The sequence below is a fragment of the Oryx dammah genome, unplaced genomic scaffold (genome assembly GCF_014754425.2).
Source record: "Oryx dammah isolate SB20612 unplaced genomic scaffold, SCBI_Odam_1.1 HiC_scaffold_10, whole genome shotgun sequence".
In the NCBI taxonomy this organism is placed as follows: domain Eukaryota; kingdom Metazoa; phylum Chordata; class Mammalia; order Artiodactyla; family Bovidae; genus Oryx; species Oryx dammah.
In genome coordinates this window covers 40,100,002-40,120,141 of record NW_024070194.1, presented here as the reverse complement: position 1 = coordinate 40,120,141, position 20,140 = coordinate 40,100,002, and the positions used below count along the sequence as shown (strand labels likewise).

The 20,140-nt window shown below is 40.8% G+C and overlaps 1 protein-coding gene across 14 annotated transcripts in view; it reads left to right on the top strand.

The window, feature by feature from the left end:
* LOC120869468 (dihydrodiol dehydrogenase 3-like) overlaps positions 1-20,140 on the top strand; it is a 269,082-nt gene that overhangs the window by 75,184 nt on the left and 173,758 nt on the right. For 3 of the 14 annotated variants that reach the window (XM_040248795.1, XM_040248801.1, XM_040248811.1), the window contains exon 8: positions 17,303-17,412. The exons of 5 other annotated variants lie outside the window; for them this stretch is intronic. In XM_040248795.1, the coding sequence (XP_040104729.1) occupies positions 17,303-17,412 (110 nt within the window). Of the gene's footprint in view, positions 1-15,883; positions 15,962-16,379; positions 16,503-17,302; positions 17,413-18,293; positions 18,460-20,140 lie in introns of all 14 variants that reach the window. 6 more of the 14 variants (XM_040248802.1, XM_040248808.1, XM_040248798.1 and 3 more) reach the window with 4 other exon arrangements.

Sequence of the window (20,140 nt, the reverse complement as noted above, 5' to 3'; positions counted from 1 at the left end):
AGAAATGATAAGAAAATAAAGATAAGCTACAATTCACCATTATATAATACTTTGGTACATTTTCCTTATAGAATCCTATACAAATTTGTGTGTATGATTATTTACAAAGACAAATACTCTTCAGTCTACAGGTTGTATACTTTTCAACTTAGCATAATCATCTTGGTAAGCTAAAATATGATTTAAAAAATCCAGTATTATATTTTGCTCTTTGTAAAGCAGCAAATCTGATTCACTTATTTAATTTCTTAATTGTCTGACCATGCTTAGCATTTTGATAAATACTTACATATTTTACCATCCATTCATTGTTATCGTTCATTCATTTATTCAGCAAAACTTTACTTAACATTCTTTAGTAAGACATTGTTTTATCAATAAATATTAACTAAATGAGAAATCTTTGAGTTTATTGTCTAGTGGAGGATGGGATAGTGAATGTCATTAGGAGAATTTAGCTGTTAGAAATGGGTAAGTGCCTGTTGAGAAAATCCTGCACAATCTCTCACATTTCTGTCTATCTGTTAGGCAGAGACACCAACTACACTTCATCCCACACAACTTTTCATTTGTACAAGAAACAGCCTTGAAACATAGAGACAGTGGCTCCTTGCATTTCTCTGGAACAGAAAATGTTAAGTCCAGGAAGGAAGAATGTTCATGTAACATTTGAGGGCCAGCAAGTTGGCTGATGTGGATGGAGTTTAGTGAGGGAAGCAGAGAGGAGTTGAAGACAGGCCAGAGAGCCAGTGGGGCCATGGGGTTTGTGTCATGTGGGTTTTTGAGAGGTCTTTACTTTGAGAGAAGTGGAGAATGATATTTTGGTTTTGAGCACAGTAGTTGCATGAGTTGATATGTTTTCAAAAAATTGCACTGGTTGTTATGTTTAGAAGAAAAAGAGGAAAAAGAACCCCTTTTTAGGACTCTACAGGAATTTAGGTGAGAGGTAATGCTGGCTGGAACCACAGAAGGAGCAGTAAAGATGGCCGGAGGTATTGGAATAGGAACTTATTTTAGGGGCAGCATTAACTAGACTGCTAACATATTGGACATATGGTGAAAGGTAAAGGGGAATCAAAGTTGACTCCAGGTGTTTGTGTTTAAGTAACAGGAAATGCAGATGCCATTTTCTCAGATGGAGACAATTCGGGGAATCTCATTTTTGTGGGAAGATTATGAGTTCAGTTATAGATACGCATCTTTCAAATGCCTTTAGGTATCCAAGTGAAGATGCGTGCATAGAGTTGGACATGCAAATCAGTTAGAGAAAAGGTTTAGACAAAATATTCGTATCTGAAATTTGTAACATATAGTCTCTTAAAGCCATGAAACTAACCAGTCAGAGATATTACATTATACAGTGAGTGGTGTGGACAGGGAAGTCAAGCTTCATGAGAAATAAGCATTAAGAAAATCCTTAAAACAAACAAACAAACAAACAAAAACTGAAGGAACCAGCAAAAGAGGCTGAAAAGGATCAGTGAGTGAAGTAGGAGGGACTGTTCTTAGAAGGCATGTGAAGTAAGTGTTTTCAAGAGAAAAGAGTCCAGTGCTTTCAATGGGTCAAGTAAGAGAAGATTGAAAATGGACCACTGGATTCGGCAGTTAACCTTGGCAGGATCAAGTGCAGCTTTGATAGAGTAGTGAAGGCAAACCCTGAGTAAAGTTGGTTCAAGAAATGATGTGAAGAGACCAATGTGGAACAGAGTATACACAGTTTTCAAAGACTTTGTTGTAATGAGGACCACGGAATCGGTCAGTCACTAAGGAAGAAAGCGGAATCAAGAGACAAGGTTCCTGTGTTTGGGGAGATGACCACCTATCTCTGAGGTCAGAGAGTAAAACTCATGATGCAGCAGATGGAGGTGGGGCTGACTTGAACCACATCTGTCTTAGTTAACGCTGCTCTTATAACAAATGACCAAAAACTTGGTACTTTGAAACAACACCAAGGTATTCATTTACATATCTGGAGGTCAGAAATTCAAAATACAGTTCTGAGGTCTGAAATCAAAGTGCCAGCAGGCTTGTGGTCTTTTCTGGAGTTTGTAGGGGAAATCCATTTTGTTGCTTTATCCAACTCCTAGAGAATAGGTCTTGGGTTGTTGGAAGAGTGTGTTTGCTAAGACCACAGTGTTCTCTTGGTAATACTCTGTTATCCTTTGCCCTGCTACATTTGTACCCCAAGGCCAAACTTGCCTGTTACTCCAGGTATCTCTTGACTTCCTACTTGTGCATTCTGGTCCCCTGTGGTGAAAAGGACATCTTTTTTTTTTTTTTGGTGTTAGATCTAGAAGGTCTTGTAGGTCCTCAAAGAACATTAAACTTCAGCTTCTCCTGCGTTTGTGGTTGGGGCATAGACTTAGATTACTGTGATATTGAATGGTTTACCTTGGAAATGGACCGGGTATCTTCTGTCATTTTGAGGTTGCACCTAAGTACTACATTTTGGACTCTTGTTGACTATGAGGGTTACTCCATTTCTTCTATGGGATGCTTCCCTACAGTAGTTGATATAATCATCATCTGAATTAAATTCACCCATTCCCATCTATTTTAGTTCACTGATTCCTAAAAAATCCATATTTACTCTTGCTATCTTCTGTTTGACCAAATCCAATTTATCTAGGTTCATGGACCTAATGTTCCAGGTTCCTATGCAATATTGTTCTTTAAAGCATCAGACTTTACTTTCACCACCAGACACATCCAGAGCTGGGTGTCATTTCTGTTCTGGATCAGCCTCATCATTCTTTCAGGTTGTATTTCTCCACTCTTCCCTAGCATATCACATATTGGACACCTACAGTCCTGGCAGAGTCATCTCTCAGGGTTGTATCTTTTTTGCTTTTTCCTACAGTTCATGGGGTTCTCAAGGCAAGAATTCTAAGTGGTTTTCTATTCCCTTCTCTAGTGAGCCAAGTTTTGTTGGAACCCTCCACCATGACTCATCCATCTTGGGGGCCGTGTATGGCATGACTCATAGTTTCATGAGTTATGCAAGGCTGTGATCCATGTCACCATTTTGGTTACTTTTCTGTGACTGTGGTTTTCATTTTGGAGGCCATGGGATTGAAATTCTTGCTCCTTCTGTCTGCCTTGTGATGGATGAGGTTAAGAGGCTTGAGCAAGCTACCTGATGGTAGGGACTGGCTGTGGGGGAAACTGAGTCTTGCTCTGTTGGGCAGGGCCATGTTCAGTAAATCTTTTATCCAATTTTCTGTTAATAGGTGGGACTGTGGTTCCTCCGTGTAGTAGGGAAAATTACTAGGCTATTCAGGCATGGCTCAAATCAAATCCCTTATGATTATACAATGAAAGTGACAAATAGATTCAAGAGATTAGATATGATGCAGAGTGCCTGAAGAACTGTGGATAGAGCTTCATAATATTGTACAGTAGGCAGTGACTGGAACCATCCCCAAGAATAAGAAATGCAAGAAGACAAAACGGTTGTCTGAGGAGGCCTTACAAATACCTGAGAAAAGAAGAGAAGTGAAAGGCAAAAGACAATGGGAAATATATAGGTAACTGAATGCAGAGTTCTGAAGAATAGCAAAGAGAGATAAGAACACCTTCATAAGTGAACAATGCAAAGAGATAGATTAAAACTATAGAATGAGAAAGACTAGAGATCTCTTCAAGAAAATTAGAGATACCAAGGGAAAATTTAATGTGAAAATGACCACAGAAAGGACAGAAACTGTAAAGATCTAACATAAGGATTTTTGCATCTATGTTCATCAGTGATATTGGCCTGTAGATTTCTTTTTTCATGGTATCTTTGTCAGGTTTTGGTATTAAAGTGATGGTGGCCTCATAGAATAAGTTTGGAAGTGTAACAGACCAATATCACTGATGAACATAGATGCAAAAATCCTCAACAAAATTCTAGCAATCAGAATCCAACAACACATTAAAAAAATCATACATCACGACCAAGTGGGCTTTATCCCAGGGATGCAAGGATTCTTCAATATCCACAAATCAATCAATGTAATACACCACATTACCAAATTGAAAAATAAAAGCCATATGATTATCTCAGTAGATGCAGAGAAAGCCTTTGACAAAATTCAACATCCATTTATGATAAAAACCCTCCAGAAAGCAGGAATAGAAGGAACATACCTCAACATAATAAAAGCTATATATGACAAACCCACAGCAAACATTATCGTCAATGGTGAAAAACTGAAAACATTTCCCCTAAAGTCAGGAACAAGACAAGGGTGCCCCCTTTCACCATTACTATTTAGCATGGTTTTGTAAGCTTTGGCCACAGCAATCAGAGCAGGAAAGAAATAAAAGGAATCCAGATTGGAAAAGAAGTAAAATTCTCACTGTTTGCAGATGACATGATCCTCTACATAGAAAACGCTAAAGACTCCACCAGAAAATTACTAGAGCTAATCAATGAATATAGTAAAATTCCAGGATATAAAATCAACACACAGAAATCCCTTGCATTCCTATACACTAATAATGAGAAAATAGAGAAATTAAGGAAACGATTCCATTCACCATTGCAACGAAAAAAAAAAAAAAAACACAAAACTTAGGAATATATCTACCTAAAGAAACTAAAGACCTATATATATAAAACTATAAAACACTGGTGAAAGAAATCAAAAAGGACACTAATAGATGGAGAAATATACCATGTTCATGGATCAGAAGAATCAATATAGTGAAAATGAGTATACTACTGAAAGCAATCTATAGATTCAATGCAATCCCTATCAAGCTACCAACGGTATTCTTCACAGAGCTAGAACAAATAATTTCACAATTTGTATGGAAATACAAAAAACCTCTAATAGCCAAAGCAATCTTGAGAAATAAGAATGGAACTGGAGGAATCAACCTGCCTGACTTTAGGTTATATTACAAAGCCACAGTCATCAAGATAGTATGCTACTGGTGCTGCTGCTAAGTTGCTTCAGTCATGTCCGACCCTGTGCAACCCCATAGACGGCAGCCCACCAGGCTCCACCGTCCCTGGGATTCTTCAGGCAAGAACACTGGAGTGGGATGCCATTTCCTTCTCCAATGCATGAAAGTGAAAAGGGAAAGTGAAGTTGCTCAGTCGTGTCTGACTCTTAGCGACCCCAGGGACTGCAGCCTACCAGGCTCCTCCATCCATGGTATTTTCCAGGCAAGAGTACTGGAGTGGGGTGCCATTGTGTGGTACTGTCACAAAGACAGAACTATAGATCAATGGAACAAAATAGAAAGCCCAGAGATAAATCTAGGCACCTATGGACACCTTATCTTTGACAAAGGAAGTGAGACTATACAATGGAGAAAAGGCAATCTCTTTAACAAGTGGTGCTGGGAAAACTGGTCAACCACTTGTGAAAGAATGAAACTAGAACACTTTCTAACATTATACACAAAAATAAACTCAAAATGGATTAAAGATCTAAATGTAAGGCCAGAAACTATAAAACTCCTAGAGGAGAACATAGGCAAAACACTCTCCGACATAAATCACAGCAGGATCCTCTATGACCCACCTCCCAGAATACTGGAAATAAAAGCAAAAATAAACAAATGGACCTAATTAAAATTAAAAGCTTCTGCACAACAAAGGAAACTATAAGCAAGGTGAAAAGACAGCCTTCGGAATGGGAGAAAATAATCGCAAATGAATCAACTGACAAACAACTAGTCTAAAAATATACAAGCAACTTATGCAGCTCAATTCCAGAAAAACAAATGACCCAGTCAAAAAATGGGCCAAAGAACTAAACAGACATTTCTCCAAAGAAGACATACAGATGGCTAACAAACACATGAAAAGATGCTCAACATCACTCATTATCAGAGAAATGCAAATCAAAACCACAATGAGGTACCATTTCACACCAGTCAGAATGGCTGCGATCCAAAAGTCTACAAGCAATAAATGCTGGAGAGGGTGTGGAGAAAAGGGAACCCTCTTACACTGTTGGTGGGAATGCAAACTAGTACAGTCACTATGGAGAACAGTGTGAACTGCCTTATGACCCAGCAATCCCACTGCTGGGCATACACACCCAGGGAACCAGAATTGAAAGAGACATGTGTACCCCAATGTTCATCGCAGCACTGTTTATAATAGCCAGGACATGGAAGCAACCTGAATGTCCATCAGCAGATGAGTGGATAAGAAAGCTGTGGTACATATACACAATGGAGTATTACTCAGCCATTAAAAAGAATGCATTTGAATCAGTTCTAATGAGATGGATGAAACTGGAGCCTATTATACAAAGTGAAGCAAGCCAGAAAGAAAAACACCAATACAGTATACTAACGCATATATATGGAATTTAGAAAGATGGTAACGATAACCCTGTATCAGTTCAGTTCAGTTCAGTCACTCAGTTGTGTCCTACTCTTTGCGACCCCATGAATCGCAGCACGCCAGGCCTCCCTGTCCATCACCAACTCCCGAACTTCACTCAGACTCACTTCCATCGAGTCCGTGATGCCATCCAGCCATCTCATCCTCTGTCATCCCCTTCTCCTCCTGCTCCCAATCCCTCCCAGCATCAGAGTCTTTTCCAATGAGTCAACTCTTCGCATGAGGTGGCCATAGTACTGGAGTTTCAGCTTTAGCATCATTCCTTCCAAAGAAATCCCAGGGCTGATCTCCTTCAGAATGGGCTGGTTGGATCCCCTTACAGTCCAAGGGACTCTCAAGAGTCTTCTCCAACACCACAGTTCAAAAGCATCAATTCTTCGGCGCTCAGCCTTCTTCATAGTCCAACTCTCACATCCATACATGACCACTGAAAAAACCATAACCTTGACTAGACGGACTTTTGTTGGCAAAGTAATGTCTCTGTTTTTGAATATGTTATCTAGGTTGGTCATAACTTTTCTGTATGCAAGAGAGCAAAAGAGACACAGATGTATAGAACACGCTTTTGGACTCTGTGGGAGAGGAAGAAGGTGGGATGATTTGGGAGAGTGGCATTGAAACATGTATAATATCATATAAGAAATGAATCGCCAGTCCAGGTTTGATGCAAGATACAGGATGCTTGGGGCTGGTGCACTGGGATGACCCAGAGTGATGGTACAGGGAGGAAGGTGGGAGGGGGTTTCAGGATGGGGAACACATGTACACCCGTGGTGGATTCATGTTGATGTATGGCAAAACCAATACAATATTGTAAAGTTAAAAAAAACTAACATAAGCAGAGGAGATTAAGAAAAAGTGGTAAGAATACACAGAAAAATTGTACAAAAAATGTTTTAATGACCTGTATATCCAGGGTGGTATGTTCACTCACCTAGCGCCAGACATCCTGGAGTGTGAAGTCAAATGGGCCTTAGGAAGTATTACTATGAACAATTTATTGGAGGTGAAAGATTTTCAGCTGAGTTATTTCAAATGCTAAGGGATGATGTTGTTAAAGTGTTGCACTCAATATGGCAGCTAATTTGGAAAACTCAGCAGTGGACAAGGTCAGTTTTCTTTGCAATCCCAAAGAAGGGCAGTGCCAAATAATATTCAAACTACCACATAATTGTTCTTGTCTCACAGCCTACTAAGGTAATGCTAAAAATCCTTCTAGTTAAGCTTCAATAGCAGATATACAAGCTGGATTTGGAAAAGGCAGAGGAACCAGAGATCAAATTGCCAACATCAATTTGATCACAGAAAATGCAAAAGAATTCCTGAAAAAAATCTTTTTCTGCTTTATTGACTAGGCTCATGCCTTTGACAGTATGGATCACAACAAATTGTGGATACATCTTAAAGAGTTGACAATACCAAACCACCTTACCTGCCTCCTGAGAAACCTGTATGCAGGCCAAGAAGCAACAGTTAGAATTGGATATGGAATGACAGAGTGGTTCAAAATTGGGAAAGAGGCACATCAAGGTTATATGTTGTCACCATGCCAATGTATATTACATGCAGACTACATCCTACAAAATGCGAAGCTGGATGAATCACAAGCTGGAAACAAGATTTGAGGAGAAATATCAATAACCACATGTATACAGTTGCCTGGAAAATCCCATGGACGGAGGAGCCTGGAGTCCCTGCGGTCCATGGGGTTGCTAAGAGTTGGACACGACTGAGAGACTTCATTTTCACTTTTCACTTTCATGCATTGGAGAAGGAAATGGCAAACAACTCCAGTATTCTTGCCTGGGGAATCCGAGGGATGGGGGAGCCTGGTGGGCTGCCATCTATGGGGTCGCACAGAGTCGGACATGACTGAAGTGACTTAGCAGCAGCAGCAGCAGCAGCAGCGTGTATGCAGATGATGCCACCCTTATGGCAGAAAGGGAAGAGGAACTAAAGAGCCTTTGGATGAAGTTGAAATAGGAGAGTGAAAAAGCCAACTTGAAACTCAACATTCAAAAAACTAAGATCATGGAATCTGGTCCCATCACTTCACGCCAAATAGACGGGGAAACAATGGAAACAATGACAGATTATATTTTCTTGGGCTCCAAAATCACTGAGGATGCTGGCCTTAGCCATAAAATTAAAAGGTCCTTGGAAGAAAAACTATGACAAACCTGGGCAGCATATTAAAAAGGAGCGATATCATTTTTCTGATAAAGTTCTGTATAGTCAAAGCTCTGGTTTTTCCGGTAGTCATGTACAGATGTGAGAGTTGGACCATAAAGAATGCTGAGTGTGGAAGAATTGGTTTTCAAACTGTGGTGCCAGAGAAGGCTCTTGAGAATTCCTTGGTCAGCAAGGGGATCAAACCAGTCAATCCTAAAGGAAATCAACACTGAATATTCATTAGAAGGAATAATGCTGAAGCTGAAGCTCCAATACTTTGGTCATCTGACCAGAAGAGGCAACTCATTGGAATAAACTGTGATGTGGGGAATGATTAAGAAAAAGAGGAGAAGACGGTGACCGAGGATGAGATGTTTAGATGGCATCACCAACTGGATGGCTATGAGTTTGAGGAAACTCTGGGAGACAGTGAAGGGCAGAAGTGTCTGGTGCACTGCAGTCCATGCTGTGGTAGAGTTGGACACCACTGGGGGATTGAACAGCAGGAGAACACTCTGTTCTTGGTCTCGTAGACTCTCCTGCCATCTCAGAGACAGTGCATAGTGTCTTTGAGTCTCTTATCTAATGCTCCTATCTTCCCACCTTCTCTTTGACTACAACCCTCCCAGGTCCCACATATAAGGACTTTGTGATTACACCAGGGTGACCCAGGTAATCCAGGAACATCCCCATCTCATGGTTTTAATAACCTTTGCTAAGTAGTTCCCCGACCAGTTTCAGAACTTTTGCCCCTTGCAGTGGAAACACAGAATCTTCACCACTGGACCACAAGGGAAGTCCCAGGTTCAGAAAATTTTAGCCATATTTTCATCAGATACATTTTCTTCCCCTTTTCCTCTCTTGTTTCTTTCTGGAATCCCTATCATGTGAATGTTAGTATGTTCTATTTCCTAGTTAGAATAACATTCTTATTACTGTTCTGAATTCTGGTAAGTTATTAATATCTATCTTATTAGCAGATTTTTTTTCAGGTTTTTTTTTTCATTGTTTCATTTGAAACAGATTTCTCTGTCTTCTCATTTTGTTTAACATCCTCTGTCTCTATGAAATTAGGTGAAAAAGTTACCTGTCCTGGTTTTTTGGGACTGTCCTTGTGTGGCCATGTCCCTGTGCAATCTGTGTGCCCAGAGGCTTTGGGGCAGAGCTGGAGCTGAGGTGGGCAGGGTCACCCCTTCCCAGGGCATGCTGGCAACTGTCACCTCGGTGGGGCGGGGAGGGGAAGACTAGAGCCAGAGCCCAGTGTGAGCAAAGGCTTCTCCTGTGCTCAGTGGCTGTCCCCACCCTACTGGGCCAGGTGGGTCCCAAGATGCTGGAGCAGAACTCTGAGGGTTGGGTCCAGACTGGTTCCACCTCTTGTAAGTGTGCACCCTGCTCCCCCACTCTGGCACCTTTGCCCCAGAGGGTGGCAGAACTGGAGGGAGGCATGCTGGAGCAGCCCCTGGGGTGGGCGGCCGTGCCTGTGTTGCAGCCCTGGCACACTGTCAGAGCCCCAGACCCTGCTCCTCGGGCCCGTCTGGCCTCCCTGCCCCATCCAGATATGTGTGTGTTCCTGTGTGTGTGTGTGTGTGTGTGTTTGTGTGTGTGTGTTTGTGTGTGTGTGTTTGTGTGTGTGTGTATGTGTGTTCATAATTGGCTGCCTGAAACAGCAGGCAAATACTCTTGGTAGATCTTGTTCCCTGTCCTGACTGGCTTTCACTAGTTTGCCTGGCATTCTCCTTGTCCTTCTTTCACCCGAACAGGAAAGCTAAGGGTGACTCAGTTCATTTCTGAGTCAGCATCTTGCCTGGCCCATGGGTGGCTTTCTGAGTCCAGTGAATTTATGACTGTTTTTGAATGCCCTATGGCTCCCAAATCCACACCCCAATTCTACTCAGGGTTTTATCAATACATGGTCTAGTCTATGGCTCCACCCTTATTCCTGTGTGTGTATATATATAATTCCCCTTCAGCTGCAATAGCCATTCCAGCTGCTCTTCAGTTTAAGCTTAGAGTTGAGTGGAACAGACACCAGTCCCCAGGAAGCCCCCAGGTTGGTTGGAACATTGCACAATTGGTTTTCTTTGACCACTCTGGATTGAGGGAAGCAACTGGGGGCTGATCAAGAGTGCACTGTCCCAGGCAGGAGGAGGGTACATGTGAGTAATACACATTGAAATTTCCTACCATTCTGTTCTAGATTTTTCCTAATTGTGTGTTCACTTTGTTGCTGTAGATCTTTGAGTGTTTTCCAGAGATCTTACTAGGTTTTTCAGCTGCTTTCTCTTTCTTTTCTAGCCTTTCCAAGGGAGAATTCATTCCTCTTACTTCACCATTTTGCTGACATTACTATATATGTTAAATTTTATTTAACTTCACCACACCCCCATATATCAGTGCATCACAATTTCCCTTACTCTTTCCAAATTTGTTATAATTTATGTAGCTTATGCAGGAGACTCGGGTTTGATCCCTGGGTCAGGAAGATCCCCTGGTGAAGGAAATAGCAAACTACTCCAGAATTTTTACCAGGAAAATCCCATGGCTGGAGAAGCCTGGTGGGCTACACCCCACGGGGTCGCAGAGTCAGACACAACTGAGCGACTAACATACATGTAGTTTCTTGCGTTTTCTTTTATGAATAATGTTCAACAAGTTAGTAAATTATGTAAAGTATGTATCAGTTACATTATGAAAGTACTCTGGGTGTGTGCTAAGCTGTTTTAGTCCCATCCGACTCTTTGCAACCCCATGGACTGCAGCCCGCCAGACTCCTCTGTTCATAGGATTCCCCAGGCAGGAATACTGGAGTGGGTTGCCATGCCCTCCTTCAGAGGATCTTCCCAACCCAGGGATTGAACCCAGTGATCGAAACTTTACATCTCCTGCATTGGCAGGCAGGTTCTTTACCATTAGGGCCACCTGGAAAGCAAGCGTACTCTAAAAGTTATATAACTAAGTACAACATTCTCTTTGCACACTGCACATGGTATCCTAAAGCTATTAATAATTAACCTCCAATAAATACCTTTCCAAAATGTCTGGTTTAGGTATCCTGTTCAGGATTTCACCACAGTCAGGTCTGTAAAGCAAAATAATTTTGCTGGTGGGAAATGTAAAAAGGAAAATTTACTTTCATTTGAAGTTTTGATTCTTTATTAAGGGATAACATCTTCAAAAATGCTGTTATCATTTTTACATTTTGTGATGTGTGTATGTGTGCTGTTTGTACTGTAAGATAGTTGTCTCAGTTTATGTTTGATTGAGATTGGGCCTATAATAGAAAATATAAAAGATTGGTGTGTGGAAATTTCTAGTTTAACTAATGGTCATTAATTGCTCAGCCAATCTCACTTTATATAAAACTTTAGGTTATACTGATATAAAAAAAATCAAACAAGTTAACTGACTCCATGGGCATTAGTTTAATCACACTTCTTCTGCAATGCATCTGCTAACAATGGACAGTGCAACCGGGGTGTTACCTTCTTGTTGTTTATAACTTCTGAAAGCAGAAGAAAAAATCAATCTGCTTACTCAGAGGAACAACAGGCAATGGATCCCAAAAGCCAGAAGGTGAAGCTTAATGATGGCCACTTCATTCCTGTCCTTGGATTTGGAACCTATGCACCTCCAGAGGTAACAGCAGTGGTTAGGGGTTGAGATATAAATAGTAGTGGATGTGACATGAGCAGAAGGGACTTGGGTTGTCAAGCACTGAGCTCCTGTGTGATTCTGGGAGGGTCATGTGGTTCCATTAACCAGGCTAGAACCATGCCTTGTGAAAGGGGAGAGGGCATCCAGTCTCCACTCTGCATCAGGGTCTGAGGCTGTGCTCACCTGCAGATTACTCTGGGTTCCCCTCCAGTTTCCGTCTCTTTCCCAGCTTGGCAGAAGAGGTGAGACTCGGCTGTAGAGAACACTCACTGTTAGCTGCTTTGCTTTAAGTGTGATTGCAATGGTGGGGTTTCTCTGTAGATTTTATTAGTTCAAGAACTTTTACCTCCTTCCAAAAAGACATGACCCAGAGAAGTTTTTAGGTGGAAGGTCCTGAAGATGAGGTGACTGAAAAATAATGGCAGAAAATCTTTTTTATAGTGTGGGGTGCCTGGTAGGTGCCAGGGCAAAAACACTTCAGCTGTGTTTTGCCCTGTGCTTCTGTTTCTGCTTCGAAACTTCTTCTGATGGGAACTATAGTATCATTTGAGGTGATAATATGCAATCTTACAGGCCAGGTTTTGTAATGTATCTTTGTGTTTTGTAATGTGTTTTTATTTAAATATTGTTTTCAGTGCTGGAGTATAAAAGAGGAGCTAGTGGACAAGTCTATGCTGTAAACCAGAAAATTTGCTATCTATCTTGTGTTTATAGTATGTAGTTGTGACAATGGACTGGTCCTTAAATGTTGAGCCTCATGTTTTTCATCTATAAAACCGATGGAAGTAATTAGATGCATTTTGGAGACGGAAGACAGTACTTTGTAGTACAAATTGGGGTGAGGGGAGGGAAGAGTCCAGGCTGTTACTGAAGCTCACTGGGTTCATTCCTTGGTATATACACAAATACCGGAGCATTTAAGAAAATCCAGGACTAACCCTAACAGAGAGAAGCTACACCAACTATCTACTTCCTTGAAACAGGAACGAGTCTGAATCACATAAAAAGAAATGTAATATTATTCAATATTAAAAATGAAATTAATCCCATCATTTCGAACCACACAGATGAACTAACTTTAAGCTAAGTGTAAAAAAGCCATAAACAGACAGTTACTGTATGATCTCCTTATAGGTGGAATCTAAAACAGTGGGACTCATAGGAGAAAGAGTAGGGTATTGTGACCAGAAGGTGGGGACAAGTCTAGGAAAAATGAAAAGATGTTGGTCAAGGGTACAGACTTTCAGTACTAAAATGAATAAGTCTGAACACCTGATGTATAGTAAGGTGATTATAATTAAAGATAATCGGCGATATCTTGAGATTTTGTAGAGACTAGACCTTAAATTTTCTTGCAAACATGCCGTAAATTTAAGTGTGTGAGGTGATGGATCTGTTGCCTAGGTTGATTATGGTAATCATTAGCAATGTATACTTATATGAAAACATCACTTTATTCAATATATACACCTTTTATTTGTATTCTGTGTGGCTTCATTGGGAGACAGAAGTCTTAGAAGCTTTCACATGAGTCTTGATGCTCTTACCAGGGATTTTACACCTTTGCTGATTTTTCTTCAAACATCTTACAGTATAAATCTTATCCATGACTACAACTTTATGCTGAGTCCTTTCAGTTTTCCAGAAAACCACTGAACCTGGAGGTTGTCTTGGGGTCCTCTGAGGCCTGTGATCAGCCACTGGCCATCTGGGACTGAAGGGTTCCTTGGTGCCCATTTAATCTCTGGCCAGGAACATTCAGAGAAACTGTCATGAATTCATCACAACACTTGCAGAATGAACCATAAGCACAAAGAAATGTTGATTCTTAGGAAAACCAATCTTGTGCCTTAGCAATCTCTTGATCATGTAGATATTAAACTTCTACGTTATTGCTTATGTAGGTTCCTAAGAGGGAAGCTCTGGAAATCACCAAATTCGCTATTGAGGTTGGGTTCCGCCATATTGACTGTGCTCATGTGTACCAAAATGAAGAGCAAGTTGGCCAGGCCATTCGAAGCAAGATTGCAGATGGCACTGTGAAGAGAGAAGACATATTCTACACCTCAAAGGTGCTGTGTGTTGAGTGTGTACAGATGTGTGCAAGTGATTTTGCCCAGGTGACAATTATATAATAGGATCATTGTTCGGTGAATAATTGTTTGGTGAACTATTCTTACATACATTCCTGAAGTATTAGAGTTCCCTCGTGGTTCAGTGGTTAAGAGTTGGTGCTTTAATGCCATGAGCCCAGATGTATCTTTGGTCAAGGTAGTAATATCCCACAAGCCAAGTGGTAAGGAAAAAAAGTTACCTAAAATGTTATTAATACAACTTCCATTCTTTAACCTCTTGCAGCTTTGGTTAACTTCCCTTCGACCAGAGTTGGTCTGACCAGCCTTGGAAAAATCACTGAAAAATCTTCAACTGGACTATGTTGATCTCTATATTATTCATATTCCAGTGGCTCTGAAGGTTAGAACTTTCTATGATCACATCATTTTGTATCTTGTGTTAGAATGTGCATCAACTTGCTTGGATGGTTGGATAAAGACTTTTCTTAGTAGGTTGAAGAGATGATTACACTATAGTAGAATTCCCCAAATAATCATTTGTGATCATCTTTTTACTGAGTTTCTTTGAATCCCTTACAAAACTCCCAGGGAAAGGTATTAAATAATCTGAGTTTTTCTGCCTGAAGAGCTTGAGAAATAAGCCAGTTCTGCACACAGTCCTGGTTAGGACTCCTGAGTGTCTGGGGATTTCATGAACCAAGAGTTTGGTGCAGCTGTGGTGAGCATGACACTGCCTTACATTGAACATGATGACTTTATCTTGTCTTTCATCCTTTTAAGTTGACCAGATTTGGTAGTGCTCCCTCTGGGTGCGTCTAAACCTCATACCTTTATAGGGACTTGGAAGACCTTGCCTACACTCTTGCCTGGCTTCAGGCTGATGTTTGTAAACTGCACTTAGCCAATAAGAACAGTTTACTTAGAATTCTTGATTTCAAGTTGTAGAAATCAACTCAAGTCATCTGATGCAAAATCGCTTAGTGGACTATATGGATGGCAAGTCCCAGTCACAGACAGATTTTAAGAGTTTCAGTACTCTTCAGAAATGTCTCCTAATTTCTATCCCTTATCATGGATTTGCTCATGGTATGCTCTATGTTTACTGAACATTTTCCACTGGTGGCAAATATGGCCTTGGGGCTTTTCAAGGCTCATGGTCACGAATTTGAGAGCTTGTCTGGATCTTCCACATTTCATATCCACCTAACTTGAGCCTTGCTGGTTCATATGCCTGCCCTATGGCATCTGATCCTCAGAGGGAAAAGAAAGTGATTGCAATATTTATGCTGGAAATAAAGCCCATATAACTTATTACCAGTTCTAGCTCAAGACAGGCATTTCAAAATAGACAAGTACAAGGAACAGACAAAATTCACAGAAATCACTGTGAGTCACTTTTAGGACCTAGAAAAACTGTATTTATTCCAACATATATTAAGTATAAGAGATTAGAATAAGCCTCCATCCTAAAGACACTGCTTACAACTCCACAAACAAATCACTTTGCAGATATTAGCATCTAGAGAGTTAAAATCTATCTCATGGATGTTTAATTCCTGATGCCTTTCACCCTGGATAAGTGTTGGGAAATTATTTTGTAACATCTCTAAAATGCCTGCTCCTGTTCCAGCCAGGGGAGGAATTATTTCCAAAAGATGAAAATGGAAAACTGATATTTGACTCAGTGGATCTCTGTCTTACATGGGAGGTGAGTCCAGGGAGGAGAGAACCAGGGGAGGAGCCAGGAGAGGGGGAACCTCCTTCATTTCTTCCACCTGTGAGAATGGGCTGTGGCCCATCAGACTCAGCAGTTCATGAATCTAAGGGTTGTGATGTTGAGGTTGTGGGGAGAAAACCATTGCTGAAATGTTCATAGAGAGGATCGAAGGAGGAGAATATGGGACAGTGCAGACAGGTATCTTTTTCTTTCCATGTGATATATCTTCTCCAGGGTTTTTTCTAAGGAAGAGACAGTAATTCTTCCTGTGTCATGACTTTTCCCACTTTTTTCTTCTTGATAATCAATGCTAATTCTTGATGGATGACGGTGATTACCGATGTTTCTCCGCATTTATTCTTTCTCTATCATTCCATGTAATTTTCCACCACCCCTCCTTCCCACCCAGGCCCTGGAGAAGTGTAAGGACGCAGGGCTGACCAAGTCCATTGGGGTGTCCAACTTCAACCACAAGCAGCTGGAGAAGATCCTGAACAAGCCAGGGCTCAAGTATAAGCCCGTCTGCAACCAGGTGAGCAGCTTGGCTCCTCTCCCTCCTGCTCTTCACAACCTCCTTCTTGCACTGGAGCCTGATGTCTGTCTTTCCTCCCCTCCTGTTCATCCGACCTTTGTGGACAGAAGATTCTAGAGCGCAGAGCCTCTGTCTGGATAGTGTGAATAGAACCCAGGATGGTATCCTTGTCTGATAAATTTGGGTGGAAAAGGTGGGGAAAGCTTCCAGGTAAACTATGGGTAGAACCCAGAGGCATTTTTCTGAGATGAATGCATGGCCAGAAATTGGATGGAAAACTGCCTTGTAGCAAACCGTGTATAGGAAGGAAAACCATGAAAAGATGAAATGGGAAGTAAATAAACAAGACAAATCATGTAGGACTGGCTTAAGAAATTGTGTGAAGTTTTGATGGCTAAATCCTTAGTCTTGAGGGTCTCATCCTGTATGGGCCTTCAACAGGGAGCACAATACAAAAAAACGTGCTGGGGATGATGAAAACTGTCTAGGTTAGAGGGTGAAATTAAAGGTTCATGGTAATATTAACGGTAGATAAAATATTTACTCTGAAACGTTTACTCAGATGTAGAGCCCATATTTTGATTACTCAATCTTGGGCTTGTTCTCCCATCCATTTCCATCATAAAATTAACTATATAAACACACTTTTCTCTATTTCACTCTTGCTGTTGATATTTCAATTTTTAAGTTACTGTTACAGTTTTTCCCTCAGCATTTTTTTTAACCTTTTAATCTTTCTCTGTCCTGTTACTATTACCTTTGCATATAATCTGACACTCTTCTCTTTGGGCATTCTACAGGTGGAATGTCACCCTTATCTCAATCAGAGCAAACTGTTGGATTTCTGCAAGTCACATGGTATCGTTCTTGTTGCCTTTGGTGCTCTGGGATCCCAACGAATAAAAGAATGGTACTGAGTCCTATTGAAGACAACTGGAATTTCCCCTGAAATTCAATTTTTGGTGAAATAGTTTACATTGTACAGTGCTCAGATAGCTCTCATAGGCAGGGGGGAGAGCGGGAAGGGATGGAATGAATTCTTCTCTTTTATCATCCCATCACCTAGGCTGTTTTTCCACATTATATTAGCTTGTTGACTCATCAGTAATAAATGTCTGCATTAAAATCTACATATAGTCCCCCAGTTGAGACCAGAGACACAGCATTATGTCATGATTTACTTATTTATTAACCAAGGAACACATTTCTAAAAATAGATGTTCCAAGCCTCTTACCTTATGTCTAAAATTAGGATAATAATATGTAACTCATAGATCAATCATGTTAGAAAAAATTTTGATGAACCATTTTTGTAAACATCTATAGTAGAATAATGATGAAATAAATGTCTCTTATTTTGAGACTTCTCAATTAGTACTTTAGAAAAGTGAAATTTAAAATTGATCCCTGTTTTTTTTTTCTTCTTCTGTTTCTCTATTCATGCTCTTGATAATAGAAGAAAAACAACCTCTCAGATTTAAAGAACAATCCGTGAGTTTGGCAGTCCTGGTCTCAACTCAATAATGCATCTGAATCAACTGCAGAGCCCTGTAAACACAGAATGGGAGGTTATACACTTGAGGTCCTGATTCAGTTTGTCTTCAGCTCAGCCATGGAATTTGTATTTCTCACAAGATCCCAAGTGATGCTGATGCTGTTGGTCCATGGGCCACACTTTGAGAAGCCCTGTCTACAGTGGACCTTCTTGGTCTGTTTGAGAAGCTGAGACAAATGAGTCTCAGCTGAGACTCATTTGTCTCAGCTCCTCAGCATTTCTGGATTTCCTTCCAGGGTGAACCTGAACCACCGCAGGCTCTTGGAGGACCCAGTTCTCTCTGCCATTGCCCAAAAGCACAAGCAAACCCCAGCACTAGTTGCCCTTCGCTACCAGGTACAACGTGGGGTTGTGGTTCTGGCCAAGAGTTTCAACAAGAAGCGGGTCAAAGAGAACATACAGGTGATGATGAGTGGGGCCGTGGGCAGAGGGCTCCTAGGGAATATCCTTCACGAGGGGCATTCTATGTCCATCTCTCAAGACTTTCCTTGAGTCAAGATGAGTTACCTGCTCTTTCCTGTGCATGAAAGCCTTGTGTGTATTCCTGGTGGTTTTCTCCACTTGATGTGACAACAGGAGAGTTAGCATGGCTGGAGAGGGTTATGGGTGGACAGAAAACAGATTTTTAACTCCAGTGCTATGTCTCCAATTTATTCTGTCACATTTTACAAATGATATCTTATTGTCTTTGTTCTCAATTGATGAAATTGCATTATGTGATTTTTTAAGAACTTTTTGTGTGTTTTAACAAAATACTACAGCCTGAGTGACTGAGAAAAAAGTGAAATTTGTTTCTCACAGTTCTGAAGCTGGAGGTCTGAGGTCAGGGTGCCCGTGTGGTCAAGTGAGGGCCCTCCTCCAGGTCACAGGCTTCTCCTTGTACCTTAACATGGTGGAGGGGGACACAGAGCTGTCCCAAGTCTCTTATATGATATTTAAAAAATCTCATTCATGAGGGCTCCACAATCATGTCCTAATCACCTCTCAAAAACTCCTTTTCTAACACCATCAAGATGTGAATTTTGGGGCACACATTTATGGCAGTGATCTTTAACCTTTTTTTAAATTAAATTAATTAATTAATTTTAATTGGAGGCTAATTACTTTACAATATTGTAGTGGTTTTTGCCATACATTGACATGAATCAGCCATGGGTGTACATGTGTTCCCCATCCTGAACCCCCCTCCCACCTCTCTCCCATCCCATCCCTCAGGGTCACCCCAGTGCACCAGCCCGGAGCACCCTGTCTCATGCATTGAACCTGGACTGGTGATTGATTTCACTTATGATAACATACTTGTTTCAATGCTATTCTCTCAAATCATCCCACCCTTGCATTCTCCCACAAAGTCCAAAAGACTGTTCTTTACGTCTGTGTCACTTTTGCGTTCTCACATATACAGTCATCATTACCATCTATCTAAATTCCATATATATGCGTTAGTATACTGTATTGGTGTTTTTCTTTATGGTTTACTTCAGTCTGTATAATAGGCTCCAGTTTCACCCACCTCATTATAAATGATTCAAATGCATTCTTTTTAATGGCTGAGTAATATTCCATTGTGTATATGTACCACAGCTTTCTTATCTATTCTCTGCTGATGGACGTCTAGGTTGCTTCTATGTCCTAGGTATTGTAAACAGTGCTTCAGTGAACATTGGGGTACACATGTCTATTTCAATTCTGGTTTCCTTGGTGTGTATGCCCAGCAGTGGGATTGCTGGGTCATATGGCAGTTCTGTTTCTTTTTAAAGAATCTCCACACTGTTCTCCATAGTGGCTGTACTAGTTTTCATTCCCACCAACAGTGTATGAGGAGTCCCTTTTTTCCACACCCTCTCCAGCCTTTGTGATTTGTAGACTTTTGGATAGCAGCCATTCTGACTGGCGTGAAATGGTACCTCATTGTGGTTTTGATTTGTACTCTGATAATGAGTGATGTTGAGCATCATTCTATGTGTTTGTTAGCCATCTGTCTGTCTTTGGAGAAATGTCTGTTTAGTTCTTTGGCCCATTTTTTGATTGGGTCATTTGTTTTTCTGGAATTGAGCTGCAGGTGTTGCTTGTATATTTTTGA